The following is a 24,023-nucleotide window of genomic DNA, read 5'->3' as shown; positions in this document are numbered from 1 at the left end:
AAAAAAAAAATTTTTTTGTTATTGTTTGTTTTTATGATTTAATTTTTTTTTCAGACATCATTTGTGGATTGCCTGATGGAACAGACTCATCCTGAGATTGTTGGAGATTATGATTCGGATGTAAGAAATTCCAAATATAGAATGGATTCGTGGTACTTTTTGATTTCCTAAAAGAAACCATGGACACAAAAGAGTCTGAAAGCCCAAAGTAATCAGAGAATATTGTTAAGGTTATAGGCAGGCCTCGAAGTGGGCCGGGAAAACCAGGAAAATCCAGGAGTTTTATTTTGAAAATTCCCGACCGGGAATAGTTGGGAAAATCGGTGAAAATTTCCTTGGGCCGTGAGGAGTGAAGAGAGTGAATTTGGTAGAGGAGATAGATGGACTGGAATCTAAAAAAAACAGCATTAGAAACAGACATTAAATCCCTTTCAGCCAGTGCTGATGAGTATGCCAAGCAGGCTGAAGAACAAAGGAAAATATCTCTTATTACACAATCAAACAGTCTTAGAAAAACAGTGAGAGAAAAGGAGGCAGAGAAGGAAAAGTTGGAGAAGCAAGTTGATGAAAAGCTGCTTGAAATGAAGCAGTGTTAACACTGTAAATGTGATGTAAATAGTTTATAATAGTCTGTATAAAGGATTTTTTTTTCAATTTACATTTTTGTATATTATAATGCTGTGCTCATTTCTATTTTTGGATTCTGGACAATGGGCAATGGATTACAATACTATGTGGACAATTCACTGAGACTTTCTTGTCCAATTTGGACAAGCAGGGAAAATTATTTTCCTGAATCACTTCTAGGCCTGTATAGGTGACATTTATGAGAACTTTATAATCCACTCGCAATGCTTATACTGATAATGGTTAGAGGATAATGTTCCACTGAAATCAATGTATTCAATTATATAATTATCTTTTTTTTTTTACATACAATGCCATTCCTCTCTGATGCATCTTTTTTCTTTCCTTCCACCACAGATGAGATACACAGATATACTCTTCACAGAGCAAGAAGTAAGGCCCCACACTATTCGTTTATTTGATTTCTCTTTTATTTGAGACAAAAAGTTTCCTGTGACTGTCCCACTGTTAGGTACATATTCTGTAGCAATGACTATCCCGCACAAATCTTTGGGCCTCTTTTTCGCTCACGAAGTGCCCGAATTCGCGTCAAAAAATGGGACGAAGCCGTTTCGTATATGCTATTTAAAAAAATTAATTACGACGCTGTTTATCGATGAATATGACTGTAACTTGGCACACAGTTAGAAAAATGGTCATTTTAGATTATGTCAAGCGACAAAACTCGTGCGATTACCAGAAGACCGTTAAAAATAGATTTTTACTCTTTGGAGTAAAATATTTCTAAAACTACGGGGCGTGGAGGTTTTGTCGCTGACAAGGTAATACATGAACATATCTTCTTTTTGGTTGTAAAATTTCATATGAATATGACGAGTACTTTTCCCGTATTTTACAAAACACCATCCTAATTTGCTCTTCAAGTTTCAATCTTTTAATCCACTTATTACGCAAGATACAACCAAAGGTCGAAAAAAATTGCCGAAAAAGCGTCGTTTTTTTCCTCTTTGCGGGTCATCCAAATAAATTACACCTTTGAAACTGCATAACTTGTTTATTTATGAATGGATTTTCAAAATTCAAAAACATTTTTACTCAGTGGAGATAGGGCTTTGATTTTAGACAAAAAATTTCCTCAAAAAGAGAAAAAAACATTTTTCATAGTCATTACTATATTCTGTCTACCTCCAACCCTCACCTTATTCATTCCTTCATTAATTAATTGCTCTATGCTAAGTAAAGTTAAACTTGTAAATCTTCAGTGAATTGACTGAAATCAGCCAATTTGTCAAATTTGAGAAAAGGGAAAGAAAGAAAGAAAGAAAAAAAAACATTCATGGATGAATTATGAGACTTTTAAACAATAATCAGGAATGTTTCACTGCGCTTTGCATAGCATACTTATGTTATCTATGGATAACTTTTAGTGACTATGGCCAAGCTGTGCTCTTTTAGACTTAGCTTTTTTTTCACATAGCTTTCAGGAAATTATTTATTTGCTTTCCGAACTGGCCATGTTCTCAAAGGTAGCCAACCTTGATTGCCTGGCTGAGCAATAAATTTCAACGTTTGTCTAGGCCAATTTTTGGCTACTTTGCAGGTATGCCAAAATTCAGAGGTTTCATTTTTTTTTTTTAAATCCGGTCTCGAGCAAAAAATTCCAGCTCACTGGCTACTTCTGTGAAGTTCCAATGAGGTCTTATGGCTCCACTTCAATGTCCTCAGAAACACTACAGTATCATTTTCACTGCCATGACTCACACCTCCATCATCTAACAAATTGACTTGAGAATAAACTTGAAATGTGTGTTTTATATGAATTATTATTTATTTTGTATATGCTATTTTACTGCCTTGTATCCCATAAATGCAAATTGGCATAAAATTCTATTTATCTTTTATTTATTTATGTTTCTAGAGGGGAGTCAGCATCAAGTCCAGTCCTGTCACTCTAGTCTTACCTGACACCAAGGCCAAGTCTTATTTGTTGAACATCATGGATACACCAGGTTTGTAAACATCATCATCATCATCATCATCATTATCATTGCAATGGCATAAGACAAATCTATTCCACTTGAAAGGACACACAATTTGGTAATCATCATCTTTTGGAACATGTTAAATCCAAAATTTCTAATGCATTGATAATGTGCACATTCTCATAAGCTGAAAGCGGCATATAATCATTATCAATGCACAAAAGGTAACTAACAATTTTATTTTTCTGGGTGAGAAAAGGTGTGCTATAAGATAATTTTTGACTTAGCCAGTCTATATTTATTTTACTTTACCAGATGTAGACGTTAAAATTTGCAAGGGATGAAGTATTTTTACTTCTTTCATTAGAACAATAAGTTTTACAGCTGTGGCATTTACACTGATGAGTTTGCCTTTTACTTTCTTGGTTGAAATTGTAATTCACAGTGCATTGTTGTCTACCCAATCATGAATTTAAAAAAATATTTCATCCATGGCATCAGGTCACGTCAATTTCTCAGATGAGGTTACAGCAAGCTTTAGACTGAGTGACGGAGCGGTCATTTTTATTGATGCAGCAGAGGGGGTAAGTATTGCATTTGACAGATTTCATTAAGAAAAAGTTTCTTTCACATACCTGAAATATATGATGGATTATTGTATTAGTTTTCTATGTTTTTGTTTCAGAACAATATTTAGTGCAGCTGAGATAGCCCTCTAGAATCTTTTAAAATCGACTGGAAGTAAAAAATCCCAAATTCTAAAAGTTTCTTATAAATCTTCTCTTGCGTTGTCTTCATTCTTTGAAAAATATACACATAGGTGACTCCAATAGTTTATTCAGAAACTAATCTTGGCTTTCTGGGTGAAGTTCCTGGCCTCCCATAGTGGGCAGGGAGGCACTTACTGTGTCTTCTATCCCCTTATATTCTGTTTTCCAATTTGCTTTCTGTCTTTGTCTTGGAATGAGATTACCTGGTTTTGCCCTGGCCCTGGTTGTAGTGCTTGTCTGGGAGGGAAACAGTCAAATGTATGGTTATTGATATTGTTTTGGGAGATGATATTTTTCCTTGTAAATGCAATGTATTGTTATATTTGTTATTTTGAATGTATAACGGAAACACTTGAGTTTGTTCCTCTTTGTGGGATCTTGCAGAGCTGCCAACCTACCGCAAAAAATGTGGAATTGTACGCATTTTCAGCAATTGTACGATTGTACGCATTTCCCCCAAAATTGTACCCATTTTCAGTGTCTGGAGTCACTTCAGTTTTCTTTATCATTATTATTATTATTATTATTATTATTATTATTATTATTATTATTATTATTATTATTATTATTATTATTATTATTATTATTATTATTATTATTATTATTATAATTATTATAATTATTATTATTATTATTATTATTATTATTATTATTATTATTATTATTATTATTATTATTATTATTATTATTATTATTATTATTATTATTATTATTATTATTCATATTATTACTTGCCTATTGAGAAACCTTGGTGACCAAGTGGACATTCATATATGGGTAAGATATTTAGGGTGATCTCAAACTAAGTACATTGATAGTGTGCTCTTGGAATCTGCATCTGTTCCCTATTTGAACCACTCCCCTTTGTCTTACTTTTTCCTCCTTTTAATTGTACATATAGAATCTTTTCACTATCCAATTTTCTTCTCTTTTACTGACGCTGAAATGACCTAAATGTGCTGCAAGCGCCGTAAAACCCTTTAAAAAACCAAAACAGAACAACATAGTCTTGGCTTATTAACAATCATCCAAGGGATGTTGTATTGATTACTTCTTAAAGTAACAGAAATGGCAGTGGATTTATCACAGGCACAAAAATTTGGAGCTACCTTGTTTGATAGTGGATGACTAAGTTCTTTTTCCCTCCAGGCCAAGGGTTATAGTATCTGGGGTATGAATCATTTGTTGATGATAATTGGTTTTCCTTTTCTTATGTTTTGTGCCTTCAGTTCTATTTATAATATATTATGGTCTTTATTAACAAAAAATATTTTCTCTCAATCCAGAGCCATAATTAGTTTATTGCATAACAAACACGGTAAATATATAAAATGGTGTATGGTTTAAAATGGATGTTTAAGTATAAGTGAGGCTATATTGGATTTTGTTTACACATGTTGTTTATGAACATTTGTCTAAAAAACAATGAAGTGAGAAAATGAGATAGATATCTGTAAATCAGATAATCATTTTTATTTTTCATTTTGGAATAAGAATCTCTTTGATTTTAATTCTATCAGTCAGATATAGGAAAATGTTAACAACAATTTATCAAATTTGGTTCCCAACCTGATTGTGCAAGAATTTATTGGCTAACTTGTGATCCAAATCTGTACAGGTAATGTTGAATTCAGAACGTCTAATCAAGCACGCAATGCAGGAAGGTCTGGCTGTCACAGTTTGCATCAACAAGATTGATCGACTCATTCTAGAGCTAAAACTGCCTCCAGCAGATGCTTACTTCAAATTGAGACAGATTATTGATGAGGTCAATGCTCTGATAAGGTCAGGAACTTGAAGAGATATTGAAGTTAAGGAGATATCTTCATCATCATTATCACAATCATCATCATCATCGTCATCATCATCATCATCATCATCATCATCATCATCATCATCATCATCAATCATCATTATCATCACCATCAACTATTATTTTTATCCATATAATAAGCCATGATTTTATATCATCTGTCCATCCATCCATCCAGTCTGTATGCAGAGGATGACCCAAACCAAATGGTCTCACCGGCTCTAGGAAATGTTTGTTTTGCTAGTTCCTACTACAGATTTTGTTTCACACTCAAATCATTTGCCAAAATATATGCTGACACTTATGGTAGGTAGTTTGTTTTATTTTTGTTTAAAATTTTTTTTTTTCAGTTAGTGGTATTTCCCTTTAGAGGACATCATTAGCTTGCCTGGACCAGTGGTTTCAGCAGTGGTCCCAACATTGCTGTCTCTTCCATCCCTCTTCTTTTTCATGGCTTTGTGTCCATTCTCTGAAATGAGACCATTTGATTTCACCTTGGCTTTGTCTGGAGTCTTTTTTCTGGAAAGTGAAATGATCAGATGGATTTTGTATTTTCGTGAAAGATAATATCCTTTATCCTTATAAAATATCTCTTCATTCTATCATATGCCATTAGGTTTTTGATATGACATTCATTTTTTAAACATTAGAGTTTATCCATTTTGGTAGAGGTTCCCTGGCCATTTCAGTGTAGGTCTGATTTTAACATCTGTTGAACTTAGGTACTTAATATCAAGATCTAAACTTCTCTGCCATTTTTCTTTTTATTGGCGCTGAAATGAGCTGATTCTCACAAATTCTCATAAGCGCTTAGAGTCTGGTGTCTCAAAGTTATAATGCTATATGTTTTCAGCATTATTAGTATTATACATATTATTATTATTATTATTATTATTATTATTATTATTATTATTATTATTATTATTATTATTATTATTATTATTATTATTATTAAATGCTATAATTAACTAAAAACAAAAACAAACTTTTTTGTCTTCTAAGTTAAAAATAGAGATTGACTTGAAAAAAAGGTGAATGATAAATTGCGACTGCGGAAATTTTATGTACAATGCAGCTCAAGTTTGTTGTTAAAATACTTGGATCAGAAGAGTCAGCTTTCATCCAAATTCTTTTTATTTGTTTTCATCAAAATGCACAAAGATTATGTGTATACATTTTATACAAATGAGTCTAGTTATGTTCCTCTGTCATTTAAAAAAAAGTTGGAACAATGGCAAAAAGAATTATCTTATTAATCAGTCGGGTTTGTCTGTGTTTCAGGAGGAATAAATGAAAAAGAATTTGCTAAGAGACTGTGGGGAGACATCTACTTTAATAGCAAAACGTGAGTATTCATCTCTCTTAGAAAATGAAATATAATCTTAGAATTCTTTTAAGACCATGGGCCTTGTTATACTCAGAACCTCATATTTAACGAGCAATTGGGATTCCAATTCATTTTCAATTTTTAGTTTCATCTTAAAGCATGCTCCAGGGTCCCAATATTCTGTGACTCGAGATTTGATAGTTGTTCATTTTCGATCTGATAGAAAACAGATTCAAACAATGGAATAAAATCTCATTTTTATATGTTTTCCATAAATACAACAATAAATGTTTATTTTTGGTTTTAAATCGATGATTTCTCATCTCATATAGGAGAAAGTTCTCCAAAAAGCCACCAATTACCACATCTCAGAGGAGTTTTGTAGAGTTTATATTGGAACCTCTCTACAAAATTTTTTCACAGGTAAATAGCCTTCTTATGAAACTTATTAGGATAGGTTAGGATATAGGATTTAGATGGAACAGAATTGCACACAGACATATATGACATGCACTGCAAGAAATACTTGATGGTCCTTATTACGCTAGGTTGCTATTCTGTGTGAAGTGTTGGGTTTTTGTTTTTCAATTCTGCCTCGGACTCAAGGATAGTGATTTTGCAAACTGTTTTTAATCAATGGATTTGTCTGGAACAAAATGTACATACCATATTCTGATGATTATTTATGTTTGTTGCTGGTTTGCAAGATATTTTTTTATAAATATACTACAGTATAGGAAACCCTTTTTGTTATTCATGTCTTTTATAGTATAATGTTAGATTGATTTTTTTCTCCTCCATTTGACATAGATTGTGGGAGATGTTGATGAATGTCTACCCCGTGTTTGTGATGAGTTAGGCATCCATCTATCCAAGGAGGAACAGAGACTAAACATTCGGCCGCTCTTGAGGCTGGTGTGCAGGCGGTTCTTTGGGGACTTTACAGGTATCATCTTGTTATATTATGTCTGATGTCTTAATTTGACACCAGGAAAGACTATTTACCTTAAAATGTTATATTGAGATGGAAATAATGTTTGAAAGAAGAGATCTGATATTAGACTTGCAACTATTTTTGTGAGTTTTCAGAAAGTCATGGAGATACTAAATGCTGGATAATAGTTTTCAATCCATGTCACAGATTGCCTCCCAGTTATCTATCATAACAACAGATTTGCTATGAATTTGACAAGTGCTTGCAACTAGCTCTAATTTTTTCATACAATTTATTTTATTTTCAAAATCAGGCTTTGTGGATATGTGTGTAGAACACATGGCCTCTCCAGAAGAAAATGCCAGACGTAAAATTGAACACATCTACACAGGACCCCTGGACTCCGATCTGGCAGAGGAAATGTTGCAATGTCAGGCAGAGGTGGGTGGGCGTGGTTGATACATAAGTTAGACTTGTCAATGATTGTGAAACCAGTCCTTTAATAGGCAGAATATGCTAAAATTTATTTGGTCTTTATTTATTGCTTTGTATATAAACAATGATCAATTATGAAAAGCATAACTGTTCCCTTGCTTGAAAGTATATTCAAGCTCTTTTGTCCTTGATCCTGAGACAAAAATATGTAAGTAAATTAGCTTTCTATCATGCTTCTTGAAATGAAACAATGAAATTTTGAAAATTTATTCTTTAAAATCCTTTATTATTTAATTGAAATTTTTCCATGAAGAAAATAAACCTCGATTCACAAATGAGATAAAGTCTTATAAATGGTTGATTGGCAAGTTTGCATAATCTAGAGAAAAAAAATTGTGCATTGTCACGGCTTTAAGAACAAATAGGTTAACTCACAAGTTCGCTTTCTTTCATTAAAAAAAAAGAATCCAAGCCAAGTTTGTTTCTGCACATAATGTCAGTGTATCAAGATAATCATTATAATCTTAAAAAAGGAATCAAGTAACTTTGTCAAAACCATTTTAAAAAGGAATAAAGTAACCTTATCAAAACCTTTTTGAAAAGGAATCAAGTAACTTGATCAAAACCATTTTATAATGCAGGATAACCTAATATACATTTTTCTGTATTAAAATCCAGCTTTAGTTCATTGGCAATATAATTATTTCCATGTCTACCTCTAGGGTCCCCTTATGATCCACACCACCAAGCTTTACCCCACAGAAGATGGAACCAGTTTCCATGTGTTTGGTCGGGTCATGAGTGGCACACTTTATGCCAATCAGGAGGTTCGTATCTTAGGTGAGAATTACACCTTGCAAGATGAGGAAGATTCACGTCTGGGTCAAGTTGGCAGATTGTGGATTGCTGAGGCTAGGTAAGAATCTTTTCTCCCTCCTCTTCCTTTCTTCTCTTTATCCTACTTCCCTTCTCTTCTTCTTCCATGTAGCACTTTTACCTTCTATGGTGAGGAGATGTTGACCATCTGGGCATTGGTCCAAGTCTACCAAGTATCATCTCTTGGTGGCTTTTTGTGTCTGGTAGGGACCTCTAGACGGTCTCAACCTGTACTCTTGAAGTCTTCTTCTGTTTCCAGTTTGAAATAGTTCCCCTTTATCTTGTGCAGTTTTATGTACAGATCTGTATTTCATTTAATTTACCGTCTTTAAATTTTTTTTTTGTTTAAATTTTTTTTTTTACTGGTTCTGATATGACATGAGGGCCCCAAGTTTTGTAAACCCCTCTCTCCCCCCTCTTTCCTTCTCCTCGCCGCTCCATATCCCCCTTTTCCAACTTTTGTCCCTCCTCCCCCTCCTTATAATCCTCATCGTCATCATCATCATCATCATCATCATCATCATCATTATCATCATTCTTTTAAAGAAAATTAAATTGTTAATATTGTTCTATTATTTAATAGAAGATATATTGCTTTATAAACAAACTGTTATTGCAAAGAAATAATAAAGGTGACAATATTATGATGTCATCTTGACTGCTCTTTTTTTCTTTTGTCTTTATTTTTTTTGTATTTAATTGATTTCATCAGGAATTCATCTATTGTTGTTGCCCATATGAGTTTTTAATTTGATTTGATTTGTTGATCATATAGTCCATAAAAATAATTATTCCGTCTACTTTAATGCTGATAGGAGCCACTTGGAGGAAGCGCTGCGTCACGTGATCACTTTTTTAGCGTTGCTTTAGCGTTGATCACTTGAGCCCACCAACTTCAATTTGATTTAAATTCTATATTATTATTATTCTATATTTTCAAACGGAATTGTGTTCAATTTATATGTTGTGAATTCATTCATCTGGATAGTGTATATATTCGTAAAACTTGTGCAATTTTAAACAATAGTTTAACGCCTATTTATCGCGGTCCCTTTGTTTACAAACAATGAACACCATTTTTGGTTCCGAGTCAGTGATGGAGAAAGAAACAATCGAGAGTAGCCGAGCGGACGATAAGAAAGGGAAAGGAGGTGGTGAAGTGAAAGACGGGGTGAGCGAGAAGGAAAGGAAAGGAAGTGTAAGAGGTGTGAAGGGGAAAGGTAAAGGAAAGAAAACGGAGGGGAGCAGTTACGGTGCTGGTAGTAGTAGCGTTGGTAGCAGTGAACTGGACTTTAATGAAATAAAACAACAACTCAGTGTGTTGATGGGATTGGTGCCAGTGGTGAGCCAAATGAAGGAGGCCTTTGACCGTTTTAATGAAATGGAGGAGGAAGATGCTAATGTCAATATTGGCCTTTTGCGGCCAATATGTAATGATGACATTGAGTCTGATCTTTCGCGATCAGGCAGTAAAGATGTAAGTTATGCTGACCTTTCGCGGTCAGGCAGTAAAGATGTCCATAAAAATAATTATCCAGACTTTTGTTTTGAATATCAATTTTACCATAAAATATTCAATAATTGATATAGTTTGTAATCAATGAATTGTCTTTAAAATTATTGCACCTCTTTAGTTAACACGATTATTTCTCTCCAGTATGTGGTTGTCTGTCACTCTTTGTAGTGGTCCACCAACATTGTGATTCGATTGTGCTGATGGTTTTCCACAGGTCCAAGGAAATCCGTGTTTTTGGAGTCAGAGGAGGAATTTCTCCTTTTAAAAACTTACATTTCCTCCAATCAATTGCACTGGCAGTGAGAGACTTGATGTGTGGCGGACCAAATAGGTGTTGTTTCCCACACTCCAGAAGTTAGCTAGTATCAATGAGATTTTGTCATCTCAATTGATCTAATAGTAGGGATTGATGCAGTAAAAATGGGACTTAATGGCAATTGTTCAATATTCCCCCCCTCACTCCCCCTTTTTTTTTGTTCACTTTTCGTTGCCATCTGCACTGTTGAAAGCAAAGTCATCAGAAATGCAAAATTTCAATTGTTTACAATTTGAGAAACTACTCTTATTCTCCTCAATAAAGAGTTTTTTGGTGGTTTGTCACAATTTTCAATTCCTTGTAACAGTTATAGTGCTAAATGGTTATGTTATAATTGTATTTGTGTCATCCCAGATACAAGGTTGAGGTGAATCGCGTGTCCAGTGGCAACTGGATTTTGATAGAAGGTGTGGACCAGCCAGTGGTTAAGACATCAACTATTGTAGATGTGTCCGGACATGAAGAAGTAGGCAATGTTTTGTTTTCCTGTGTCAATCTTTCACTTTTTATACCACACAATTGCCCCAGAAATGGATACTTATTAGTGCCCATCATAAAAGAAAAGTAGTCCTTCAGAGCCATTCGACCCATGGAGCCGGAGTTTATCCTGGTTTCTATACTGTGAAACTGACAGTAGCATTGCTCGGTACCTTTTGGATAGGATGCTAGTCTATCATAAAGTACTTTCCACCAGATCTAATAGACCCAGCTACCCTATCACTGCTGGGTGGACAGGGGGGTCAGAAAAAAATCTTGACTTCATCTGGGATTGATCTTGGTCCCTTTGAGTGTGAAGCGGGTGCTCTACCTGCCAGATAAAATGTGTGCAAGTTAATACAAATTGTTGATATGATGCACTACCAGAGACTGGTTCTGTTTATATACTTAGCCTTAGAGTCAAACTATTATATATGAGGGTGAGTCAAAAAGTAATGGGACTCTGCTGATTACTTTAAAACAAATTGAATAAATACCATGCATTATACCTCAAATTAAAGCTTTGCATTAGCCAAGTAGAATTCTACTTCTAAACTTAGTCTCTGCCTCTCTCAATAGCCACAGTCCACATTTTTGTAAGGTCATGTATCCTATATTCGTAAAACTGAGGTGAGTGAATTTTGAGCCTATTTTTCATCATTTTTGAAGAGATGTCCTCTCATTGCCTCCTTCAGTGGACCAAAAAGATGGAAGTCCAAAAGTGTCAAGTCTGGTGAATTAATAAGGAGGGTGAGACAGCGTTGTCCATCAAAATGATGGGATTACCTCCCTTTTCCTGGCACTTGTGTGTGGAAGGGCATTTTCATGAAGAAACAATACTTGTTCATCTCCAAAGCTCTAACTCAATGAATTCTTGCTTCCAGTTGCTTCAAGGTCTATTTGTACTGTTCAGAGTTGAGAGTGGCCCCCTATGGTAGGAAATCAACGAGGATTACATCTCTAATGTCCCAAAACATTCTCAGCTTTGAAATTGTTGGTCATTGGGGAAGAGGGGTGTCGCCATTCCAATGATTGTCCCTTCGACTCAGGTTCAACCCACCTTAAACACTACCTCTACAAAATGCCTGAGCTTTATAGACTTTTCCAATGCGTTAAAAAATTTTACTGGAGGTTTATTCTTCGAAAACAAGAAATTAAATGACAGCTTTCTGTCGCTGATAGACATCCATGGGGGCAGGCATTTTGAACTGCCATAACTTTGTCAAAATTAAAATTTTAGCTTTTGGTTTAAAGAGTACATGCATAAGTTCAATTGGGCCAAATAAGACGTCACATGAAAAAGAAATGAACTCAGTAGGAGATTTGTCCCATTACTTTTTGACTCACCCTTGTAGTATAGAGGAATTTGTCAATATAATTAACAGATAAAAACGTAATGTAATTTGTAATTTGTATTCAACATTTTAAAAATATAATCATGATAGATAGATTTTGAATATCATAGATATTAACACATGTTTCATTTTATAAAATAATTTGTTATTTGGGAAACTTTTCTGTGGTTTCCATTAGGTCTACATTTTCCGACCCCTCAAATTCAACACAGCTTCTGTCATCAAGATAGCAGTGGAACCTGTCAATCCTTCTGAATTGCCGAAAATGCTTGATGGGCTGCGTAAAGTCAATAAGAGTTATCCTCTCCTCACGACTAAGGTATTTCCTCTTATGCCTGAATTTTTTTCTTTTTTTTTGTTCACATATGCATTGTGTAGTCAATCAGTTATGATTTATAACTCTTGTCAGATTTGGATATTTTATTGGTATCTTCTTTTTCTTTTACAGCATTATATTTAAGACTGCACTTTTCTCATCTAATATAAAATTTAAATTTTTTTACTATGTCTAGATATATAAATATAATAATAATGCATTTTATTCATCCAAAAAGGAAATTATTCATCATTCTCTTTGAGCTTGAAAGGTTATGATTTTATTTATTGTATTTATTATAAGTCTATCTTGTTAATGCCTGTGCTTAATGCGTATTACAATTCTATAGGTGGAAGAGTCAGGAGAACATGTGGTTTTAGGAACAGGAGAGCTCTACCTTGATTGTATCATGCACGATCTTCGCAAGATGTATTCTGAAATAGGTATAACTCCTCCCCCCCCCTCTCTCTCTCTCTCTCTCTCTCTCTCTCTCTCTCTCTCTCTCTCTCTCTCTCTCTCTCTTCTCTCCCCCCCCTCTCTCTCTCTCTCTCTCTCCTCTCCCCCCCCCTCTCCCTCTCCTCCCCCACACTCTTCTTTCTTCCATCCCCCCTCTCTCTCTCTCACTCACACTCACACACACTCTCTCCCGCTCTCCTTTCTCTCCCTCCCTCTCTCTCTGTTCCAATTAAGTGGAGTTGACTGTATACTGTTAAAGTATTGTCTGTTTTTAATTGTCTTTTTAAGTCTTTGATCATTGTTCCATTGAGTTACTGATCCCTTGACCTGATATGGTTTTCTATTGTGGTATGTATATGCAGACATCAAGGTGGCAGATCCAGTGGTGGCCTTCTGTGAGACAGTGGTTGAGACATCATCTCTTAAATGTTTTGCTGAAACCCCAAACAAAAAGTAAGGAGAAATGTTTAGCTTTGATAAGAGTAAAGGTCGCTTGTTTTGTTTATAATGACACTAAAATACAAAATATTAAAGCGCTTTGAGAACATTTAGTCATTTAGTGGATATTGTGCCTTATAAAAACTCAAGATTTCAAAAATTTTACATTGGTGTCAGTTACAATAAATTATTGTAAAAAAATGGAAGGATAATTGCCATTATTCATTCCAAGGGGAAATCTGTCTTTAGGGTCTAATTTGAAAGAAAAAATAAGCAACAGCTGCTATGCAGCGATGCAAAATGTGCAATGCGGGTTAATTCGTTTTGCTCAAGGTAAAACTGAGATAATGGGGTTCAAACTAGGGACCTACAGTCATCATACCTCCGAAAATAACCCTTGTCATTTTATTCACATTGTCTTTTATCAATTTCCTCTCTGATAATGACCTTATTTATTATAATTCTCATGTGTACTTTTTAAAATCCAACACAAAATTCTTTTCCTGTAAGGGGAGTCCTTTATTTACTGGGAAGGTCAAGGTCAATTCTCCCTGCTTGGAAACTGACAGTCAATCTGTAGTAAAGTATCTTACCTTTAAAAAAAAATGATAATTTTATAGGATGGTCATAAATCTGTGGTGTATATTTTGATGTGATGCAGGAACAAATTGACAATGATAGCAGAACCTCTGGAGAAAGGCCTGGCAGAGGACATAGAGAATGAAATAGTACAGATATCCTGGCCCCGAAAGAAACTTGGAGAGTTTTTCCAAACCAAATACGACTGGGATCTTCTGGCTGCCAGATCTATTTGGGCATTTGGTCCAGATGCTACAGGACCAAATATCCTTGTGGATGACACTCTACCATCTGAGGTTTGTTTGTCTGTCTGTCTAGCAGTCTCTCTCTCTCTCTCTCTCTCTCTCTCTCTCTCTCTCTCTCTGACAGACACTTACACACACACACACACACACACACACACACACACACACACACACACACACACACACACACACACACACACACACACACACTGCCTGCTCCATATTGTGTTCTTTGATATTCACAACAGTAAAGTCAGACATTCCCAATGCTGTCTCTATCTTTAAGATCAAGATCATGATGACCTAATGACAATCCCAAAGCACCATGGTGGCCAAGAAGTCGCTCTCTGTCATTTAGTCCCCATATCTGTTTTCCCTTTCCATGGTCTGTCTTTGTTCTTGATTGATATTGCTCTTTTTTTTTTATGTCTTGGCGGGTTCCATAACTGATAAGGAGACAGTCTAATATATAACATCTTTTTTTTTTTGAGAGATGATATTTTTTTTTTCTTAATCATCTCTTTCATATGTACTACTATAGTTGTTTGCTTTGAATGTATTGTACTTCATAAACTTTGAGTGTTTCCATCATAAAAGGGTTCTCTCCTTGTGCCTTTTAGGTATTGTCAAAATAGGCACATTGATGGATTGTTCGTGAAATCTTCTGTTCCCAATATGAACCAGTCCCTTTTGTCTTGCTTTTTTTTTTTTTGGTGATTTTATCTATATCTTCTTTTTTTATGGCACTGAAATAATTTAGAATGATGATGTGAAATTTTCATTTTTTCACATTATTTTTATCTTTAAAATTTTAATCTATTCTTTTATTTAAAACAAGCATTTCTCAGTGTGGTCAGTAGATGGATGATAAATCTCATGTATCCACATTTTAATGTTTGTTCACAATGTCCATTGTCAGATTAGACGAGGATTTTACCCTATAAAGATTCTTTAATCAGATTTATAAAATTTTTGACTTTGACATTGCCTTTATTTTGAGCAAAGAGTACCCGTCTGTGATCATTTTCAGGACTCTCCTGATTTCAGGGGCTCATACAATTTGTTTTGGTTTTCAAATGATCAATCCACATTTTGGAATGCAATCTCAAGATTATCTTGGGATCCATTTCCGATTGCAATGGGATCACTATGAGACAGTTGTTAGGTAGGCGCCCCTTTTAACTCGACAGTGAGTGACTTGAATTAGAGATTTAAAAACTATTATATTAACTTGTATGACTTTTGTAGGTGGACAAAAACTTGTTGGTAACTGTGAAGGATAGCATTGTGCAAGGATTCCAGTGGGCTACCAGGGAAGGACCTCTCTGTGACGAGCGTAAGTGTTCATGTTTTGAGCTTGTTGCCTATTGTGTTGTCAGTGTTGTATTGTGAAGCAAAGCACACTGAGTGTGGTAAAAATTGGATAGATGCAATATTATTATGCATAGTGATTCCATGGGGGTCCTGATAGCTCAGTTGGTAGAGCACTCGCTTCACAAGCAAAGGGACTAAGATCGATCCTGGGTGCAATCGAGATTTTTTTCTGACCCCAGCAGTGATTGGGTAGCTGGGTCTGTCAGATATGGCAAAAAGTACTTTGCGATAGACTAGCATCCTATCCAAAGGGTAGCAAGAAATTGCTATTGTGTGTTTCATGCTACAGAAAGCGGGATATACTCTGGCTTCATGGGGCTGATGGCTCTGAAGGACTACTACTATAGTGATTCCATAGCAGCCAGTTGTAATTGTTACAATTGAAATAAACTCGCATGAGCCTCAGAATTATTCAAAGGGAATAACTCCCACAACTAAAAGTAGCAGTAAAGTCACAAATATCTCATGGACTATGCTGAAAAGGCCATAGCAAATGGACAGTGCATGAAAATATTTTATTGGAAATATTATTTGGTTTTCCCTTGATTTGACGACATTTTATTTTAGTTTTATGTATTGTATTGGATGCCTGCTCTCAGCTCACATAATATTTTTTGCAGGCTTTTTAAAATTTGACTTTAAAGTGTCTTATGAGTGTCTTAAATTCTGATGGAAGAGAACATTTTTCATGTAATTTTCTCGAAATTATTTCCCGGAATTATAGTAGTTTTCGTTTTCTCTCTAAATAGCCATCCGCAATGTCAAGCTGAAGATTCTAGATGCTTCCATAGCACAAGAACCAATTCATCGTGGTGGAGGTCAGATAATTCCTACTGCAAGGCGTGTAGCTTACTCAGCTTTTCTTATGGTGAGAGCAAAAAATGTTTTTTTCCCCAGTGTTAAGAAAAAAAAATTGCTGATAAAAAGCAATCCCATGACGTAGTGATGTAATGACATAAAAGTTGAAAGGTGATAAGATGGGATGCAAACAATTTGGTAATGTGAAGTAGGAGTAAATATAATGTGCCATTGGGCGAATTACGCATGTCAACAAGGATAACATTTCTTGATGAGGAATCAAATAATTATATGTTGGACCTTCCCAAAGCTGGCAGATAAGGATATAGTTTTTGACTTGAATTTGAGGTATCTGCCAGAGATCTTTTGCAGTAAACGTGCTAAAAATAAGGTAAAATTTAAAGTCCCCCAAATAATGAACAATTCACACTGAGTGAATAATTGCGGATGAAATAAACTCTTCATCAGCCTTGGCAGTAATAAACTATTATTTATGAATAGTGGTATTGTGTTTTTTTTTTTTTTTGTGATGGCAAAAATGATGTTCCAGGCAAAATGTTTATAGTAAGGGTAGTGTAGTTTCATTATAATGATCATTGTTATGCAACCAATTCAAATTTAAGGGCAAATGTTAGATCAATTCAAACTTGAAATGAAATTGATTTCTTTGTCTTTTACCATTTATTTGCTATCTCCAGTTATCAGTATCTTGACTTTTGCTTTTGATATGTAGGGAAGAACATAAATTCTAAGGTTTTATTATATTTATTATAATTAAAGGAATGTATTAGAAGCTGTTATATATTTACGTTTAAGGGAATGAATGAGTTAGAAGCTATTATATTTTTACTTTTAAGGATACGAGTGAGAAGCTATTGTATTTTACTTTTAAGGGAAGGAGGGAGAAGGTATATTTTTACTTTTAAGGGAATGAGTGAGAAGCTATCGTATTTTAACCTTTAACGGAATGAGTGAGAAGCAGGTATGTAATACAGCCTTAAATGACTGCAAAAGAGACTCAGAAAGACAATAAAAAAAGACCCCAAAACAACAATAGTAGCAAAAATAGAATTATGTAAGTGTCAACCTCTACATATAGCCATTTCTGCAGCTGGACAAAATATCTCGTTTTACATGGATTTAATAAATTACATGAGACCCCAATAAACACCCCTTATTTACTGTTTTACAAATCCAGGAGTCAATGCCTGAAACTTTCTTTATAATGAAGTAGTGAGTAAAGTACATAATGGGATGAGACTAAGGGTGAAGAAGGGATGGGCGTTATGGTGTTAGTAATTATTATAAGATTATTTTTGCTGTCATCTGGTAGTTCTCAATACACTTTTGAAAACAAAAGTCAACGGCTGTGATAAGAATCCTACTAAATGACTGAAATACCTTCATTCACATCCTAGGCCACCCCTCGTATGATGGAGCCCTACCTGTTCGTACAAGTGATGGCTCCTGCTGATTGTGTGTCTGCTGTCTACACTGTCTTGGCCAAGAGAAGGTAAGGAAAATGAGAGTGGTGGTCTGGTTTGCATTGTGTGGTGGTGGGAATGATAATGATGGTGATTTTTAAATCCTATTAGTAGGTGGAGAATAGCTAAAGTAAAGGATTATTTTGTTAAGGCACTTATTTATTTTGTTATACTATTACGGAAATTAAGACAGATGGAGAGATGCGGGTGGTTGGATGGGAGCATCACCCTTGAATCGTATACCTATGATGTTCTCATGGGTGTACGATCCGATAGTGATGTCGTTTCTTCTTCTCTTTACTAGCCTATCCTGCTTCTTTGGTTTGTGATTGTATTTTTGACAGGGATATTTTTTTTCTGTAAATCTTCTGCCTGTTTGTTCTTGGTTATTTATAATTTAGCTTATGATATCTTTAGGTTATGATTTTGATTTACATTTGTACTATTTTTGTTAGATTGCTTGTTTTTTTGTTTCAGCGGTCTCTCATATAACCTCAACTGTGTTGGAAGAGACCTAAAGCAACAAACAAACAAACAAACAGATGGAGACGAATCAGTCTAGCAATAAAGTCCTTAAGTTCACACTTATGAATCTGACAACCCTTTTCCACTGTCTGAATCTGAATGTTACTCGAAGTCGACTCAATTCTGAGTATTTAGATTCGAGGGCGGAGAGAGTTGTTGAATGTGACAGCCATTGTTGGTTTTTAGGCTGAAGAATTTTGATAATCTTCGTTTGAATGTTTTATAAATATGTTGTGTTCACAAGTGATTCAGGAAGAACGTTCCAATCTTTGATGCAAATGAATATTTGAAGATGTTTGAGTTTGTAGATTGGTGTTTTAGTGTTTTTGAGTGAACACGAGAGTTAGTTGTTGCTTTCTCCATCTGTCTTGTAAGGGAGTACATCCAAGCTGTGTGATCATGTCTGTTACGCTGCTATGGGGGCTGTAGTCATTGAAGACAAATCTTGCAGTGCGGCGCTTGCAGTGCAGCGCTGGACAGCTTCAATTGCCTTTATATCCGATTGTAGGTGTGGGTCCACTGTAGATTTAACTTGTCAAGACATGATACTTTGATGTGTATAAATCACAAAATTAAAAGGTTTTTAATTACCAGTTATTATTTATTTTAATGATTACACAATTGTGTAAATTAAGTCAGGCTGAGACAAACCTTCTGAGCCATCAGTGGTGCTCACAAAAATAGGTTACTTTATATAAATTGTAATTAGTATCCTAATATATTTTTCCATCTCTTTAAACACATGCTACCATGTCTGATACTTTCACCTATCTTACTTTGATGAGTCATGAGAATAGTTATGCTTTAAATTTATTCTTATCCTTCCTTCTAAACCTTATCCTATTTTTTCTTGATATTTGCCACTATCAGAGGTCATGTTACACAGGATGCCCCAGTACCTGGATCGCCGTTGTATACCATCAAGGCTTTCCTACCTGCCATTGATTCTTTTGGATTTGAAACTGATCTCAGGACACACACGCAAGGACAAGCTTTCTGTCTGTCCGTCTTCCATCATTGGCAGGTGAGACACCTACCTAAATATAAATATAACCTTGCTTCAAGTCAACTTATTTTTCGAGTCCATTGTTGTTGGCTTTATCAGGATTCCACTGTATATAATTTGTTACAAAAGTAAAAATTTTATTTGCAATCCTTTGTCCATGGTAATCTTTTGAAAATAAGAAAGCTAGGATATAAAGTTTAATGAGGAGATTGGAAATGGATTGGAGATGGATCATAGCAAATTAAATTAACACGTTCAAGTCTCTCTCGCCATCTTTCATGTCCTATCATGCGCCCCCACCTCCCATTTTCATACCCTCTCCCTCTCTTCTCTCTCTCTCTCTCTCTCTCTCTCTCTCTCTCTCTCTCTCTCTCTCTCTCTCTCTCTCTCTCTCTCTCTCTCCTCTCTCTCTCTCTCTCTCTCTCTCTCTCCTCTCTCCTCCTCCTCCTCCTCCTCCTCCTCCTCCTCCTCCTCCTCCTCCTCCTCCTCCTCCTCCTCCTCCTCCTCCTCCTCCTCCTCCTCCTCCTCCTCCTCCTCCTCCTCCTCCTCCTCCTCCTCCTCCTCCTCCTCCTCCTCCTCCTCCTCCTCCTCCTCCTCTCTCCTCTCTCTCTTCTTCTTCTTCTTCTTCTTCTTCTTCTTCTTCTTCTTCTTTCTTCTTCTTCTTCTTCTTCTTCTTCTTCTTCTTCTTCTTCTTCTTCTTCTTCTTCTTCTTCTTCTTCTTCTTCTTCTTCTTCTTCTTCTTCTTCTTTCTTCTTTCTTCTTCTTCTTCTTCTTCTTCTTCTTCTTCTTCTTCTTCTTCTTCTTCTTCTTCTTCTTCTTCTTCTTCTTCTTCTTCTTCTTCTTCTTCTTCTTCTTCTTCTTCTTCTTCTCCTTATCCTCCTCCTCCTCCTTCTTCGACAATATTTATCATGAAGTCACAAAACCTCCATTTTGTCTTTGAATTTTTTGTGACAGATTGTACCCGGGGATCCCTTAGACAAGTCATTACACATACGACCTTTAGAGGCCCAACCAGCCAATTACTTGGCCAGAGAATTCATGATAAAAACTCGTAGGAGGAAGGTGAGCTAACACAATCTTTCTTTATTCTTAAGGAGACGGGATAAAAATGAAGCATAAAAAGAAGTGAAAATTTTTTAAAAATGCGATTTCTTTTCTGTACCTGATAAATAATTAGATCATGTGGTGAAAAAAATTATCCTATAAGAGAAACGCACACATTTCATTTAGTCTTTAAGGTACATCCTGCGGTTTTATGGTCTTGTGGTATGACACTCGCCTACTGACTGATAGGTCCAGGGTTTGAGTCCTGCTTTGTGTGGTGGAAAGTCGAGTTCTTGGAAAAGGCTCTTTTCTCACATTCTCTCACTTTACTCATGTGGGTATAGAACCACCTGAATGAGTACCTGGCTGTAAACAGTGTTGTCTCCGTTAAAAAAGAAGTATAATTTTATCTTATTAGCATCTTGTCTTGTCTTCCATGTTGCGTTGCTGTTGGCTGGGGACCCCTTGTAAAGCGCTAGGAGCATTTTTAGTGGTTATTGCTCTATAAATGCTCTAGTTAAAAAAAAATAAATTGATATTACACTTAAACAAAATAGATAAAATCTATGGCATACAATCATTAATAAAAAATAATTTTTTTCTTCTTTGGTCCACCCTACAGGGTCTGAGTGAAGATGTCAGCATCAACAAATTCTTTGATGATCCTATGTTGTTGGAGTTAGCCAAACAGGATGTCATGCTTAACTACCCTATGTAGACATCGTTATCATCATCATTGTCATCATCATCTCCAACATCGTGAACATCACCAGGACTAAGTGATGTCACCACCACCACCACCAAGTTATCATCAATTTCATCATCATAATCATCATCAATTTCATCATCATCATCATCATCATCATCATCATCACCACGATGACAGTTACCAACTATCAACTACTTGTACATAAATGTGAATGTACTTTTTTATATGTCTTGTGTCTTTGTGCGATTATGGTAAATGTTTTAAGGGTGATGAATTAGAACATTCCCATGAGAACTAATCTCCATAGTATTTTAGACCAGTATCACATACAAACCAACATGTGACAACAGCATTTGTATTCCTCCTGTAAGCGTGGGTTATCCATAGCAGCGCTTTCTCATAAAGACAAAGGAGAAATACAAGAACTAACAATGTTCAAACAAACAATCGTAAGTTTCAAACGATTCTGCAACATGCCCGAAACATTTGTAGATCGCAGAAGCGACCTTCAATTAAAAACAAGGTCACCAGTGGTTAAAATAAATTTTCAGACAATTTTGGAAAAGATGATTTACAGGCCTGCATAGGATTACAGATGAAGTAGTTTTACCGGACAGAGTTAAGGATAATAAGAAATAGTTGTTTTTTTTTATTGCTGCTAGGTTTTCCAAGACATGTGAGAGGTTAAAAGTGAGAACAAAAGTTGCATCCCTTTATTGTGAGAATGGCACGGGTACGAGTGGTTCTCTTGACACATTGGCAGTCAAAGACCATTTTTTAATTTTACGCTCTGTAGTCTATATACCATGTTTTAAAACGTTGCCTTGTTAATGCAATTTGTTTTCCTCCATGGAATAAAATCATTGAAATATATAATATCCAGTCATTACTTGTTGGTTTGTGGGTCAAAAAGTGCTTTTCCTCCTGTTCTTCTCTGATATCTCAGTCCCTTTTCATATTACTCTCCTTGCTGTCCTGCAACGCTTGATTTTGCATTGGTCCTAAAACATGATCTTTCTTTCGGAAAGACGCTCCTAGTGAGTTTTTTTGGGGGTTTTTTTTTTTAGGTTATAGAAATCATAACTGCCCTCCTCCCCCTCCTCCGTTATAAAAGCTGTGGACAAATTTAGGTTTCATAATTTTTCTGGATTTAATAATGAAAAATATTTCAATACTCAGGATCTTTTAAAGCAGAAATAGCTTTTTCAAAGGCATGAGTGTCTATACATCCATAAGTACATATTCTTATAAAGTGTCCACTCGACCTTCAGTGCTTATGCAAATGATGTAGGCGTGAAAGAAGCACACTGACACTGACAGAAGAGGCTGTTGTTCTCCTTCGTGACCTTTTGTTGTGAGTGTTGGTATGTACTTCAAATACAAATTATAACAGAATATTGACCGACTTAATCTATTTCTTTGAGAAGGAGCAGGGTTGAGGAAAGGGGTGGGGGGGGGGGGGGGGGGGGGTTTGGTCACCGGTTCCGTCCTTCATGAGTTCACTTTTTTTCAGGACTGTTGAAATGTAAGCATCGTTAAGAGTAAAAAGAAAATCATATTATTCTCTCTCTCTCTCTCTCTCTCTCTCTCTCTCTCTCTCTCTCCCTCCCTCTCTCTCTCTCTCTCTCTCTCTCTCTCTCATATTTTCCCTCTTTTATCTCCTATTTCTTCTCTCCCTCTGTCTCTTCCTTTGTATTTTCCTCTCTTTATCTCGCTATCCTCCTCTTTTATATTCGTTTGGTGCTAGACGGTCAGTTTTTGAATCATATTTGATTATTTAACCAAGAAAAAATTATCAAAATTCATTTTTTTTTTTCAAAATAAATTAATACTGATGTCCAGTGATGCCAAAACTCCGGTTTCACAGGAAAAAAAAATTCGGTTTGGACAAAAAAAAAAATCCGGGTTACGGGCAACTTCTGTCAAATTTCTGGGTTAGGTTCCCGAATTCCCATAGTGGGCAGGGAGGTACTTGTGTCTTCTATTCCTCTGCATCTATTTTCCAATTGCTTTCTGTCTTTTACTGGGTGGGGTTCCTGACCTCCCATAGTGGGCAGGGGGGTACATACTGTGTCTTCTATCCCCTTATATCTGTTTGCCAACATGCTTTCTGTCTTTGTCTTGGAATGAGATAACTTGGTTTTGTCCTGGTCCTGGCCAGATGCCCTGGCTGAGAGGGAAACAGTCGAATGTATAGTTTTTGGAGATTAATTTTTTTCATTGTAAATCATCTCTCTGTTATGCACTGTATTATGCTTTCTTTATATTATATATGATTTGTAAAACATTTGAGTGTGTTCCTCTTAGCGGGGACCTATGCTTGTGTCTGGATGAGACTTAGTGATCTCAAAACTAAGTACTTTGATAGAGTGCTTTTGGAATCTACACCTGCTTCTTATTTGAACCAATTCCCCTTTTTCTTCCCTTTTCTTTATTGTAATTCTAGAACTTTTTACTATCCCATTTTCTTCCTTTTTACTGGCGCTGATATGACCTTAATGTGTTGAGGGCGCCGTAAAACCCTTAAAAAAAACCAAAAAAAAACCAAACAACTTTCTGTCTTTGTCTTGGAATGAGACTACTAAACTTTGTCCTGACCCTGGCCAGAGTCCTTGGCTGAGAGGGAAACAGTTAAATGTATAGTTATAGTTTTGGGAGAT

At 35.6% G+C, this 24,023-nt stretch overlaps 1 protein-coding gene across 1 annotated transcript in view; it reads left to right on the top strand.

Moving 5' to 3' along the window:
- Positions 1 to 22,239, top strand: part of LOC144965112 (116 kDa U5 small nuclear ribonucleoprotein component-like) — a 39,858-nt gene extending 17,619 nt beyond the window's left edge. Inside the window, exons 7-28 of the mRNA XM_078900052.1 lie at positions 55 to 120; positions 985 to 1,020; positions 2,507 to 2,597; positions 3,072 to 3,154; positions 4,959 to 5,125; positions 5,332 to 5,459; positions 6,435 to 6,498; positions 6,813 to 6,903; positions 7,291 to 7,426; positions 7,728 to 7,855; positions 8,572 to 8,765; positions 10,912 to 11,023; positions 12,568 to 12,708; positions 13,055 to 13,148; positions 13,524 to 13,614; positions 14,261 to 14,474; positions 15,672 to 15,759; positions 16,547 to 16,665; positions 18,014 to 18,108; positions 19,475 to 19,628; positions 20,565 to 20,672; positions 21,277 to 22,239. Of these exons, the coding sequence (XP_078756178.1) occupies positions 55 to 120; positions 985 to 1,020; positions 2,507 to 2,597; positions 3,072 to 3,154; positions 4,959 to 5,125; positions 5,332 to 5,459; positions 6,435 to 6,498; positions 6,813 to 6,903; positions 7,291 to 7,426; positions 7,728 to 7,855; positions 8,572 to 8,765; positions 10,912 to 11,023; positions 12,568 to 12,708; positions 13,055 to 13,148; positions 13,524 to 13,614; positions 14,261 to 14,474; positions 15,672 to 15,759; positions 16,547 to 16,665; positions 18,014 to 18,108; positions 19,475 to 19,628; positions 20,565 to 20,672; positions 21,277 to 21,372 (2,496 nt within the window). The 3' untranslated portion in view covers positions 21,373 to 22,239. The remainder of the gene's footprint in view (positions 1 to 54; positions 121 to 984; positions 1,021 to 2,506; positions 2,598 to 3,071; positions 3,155 to 4,958; positions 5,126 to 5,331; positions 5,460 to 6,434; positions 6,499 to 6,812; positions 6,904 to 7,290; positions 7,427 to 7,727; positions 7,856 to 8,571; positions 8,766 to 10,911; positions 11,024 to 12,567; positions 12,709 to 13,054; positions 13,149 to 13,523; positions 13,615 to 14,260; positions 14,475 to 15,671; positions 15,760 to 16,546; positions 16,666 to 18,013; positions 18,109 to 19,474; positions 19,629 to 20,564; positions 20,673 to 21,276) is intronic.
- Positions 22,240 to 24,023: the final 1,784 nt, after the last annotated feature.

The sequence above is a fragment of the Berghia stephanieae genome, chromosome 2, assembly GCF_034508935.2.
Source record: "Berghia stephanieae isolate SIO BIC M18660-M18661 chromosome 2, UCSD_Bste_1.3, whole genome shotgun sequence".
In the NCBI taxonomy this organism is placed as follows: domain Eukaryota; kingdom Metazoa; phylum Mollusca; class Gastropoda; order Nudibranchia; family Aeolidiidae; genus Berghia; species Berghia stephanieae.
The sequence above is the reverse complement of the archived record's forward strand: the minus strand, read 5'-3'. Positions and strand labels throughout refer to the sequence as shown.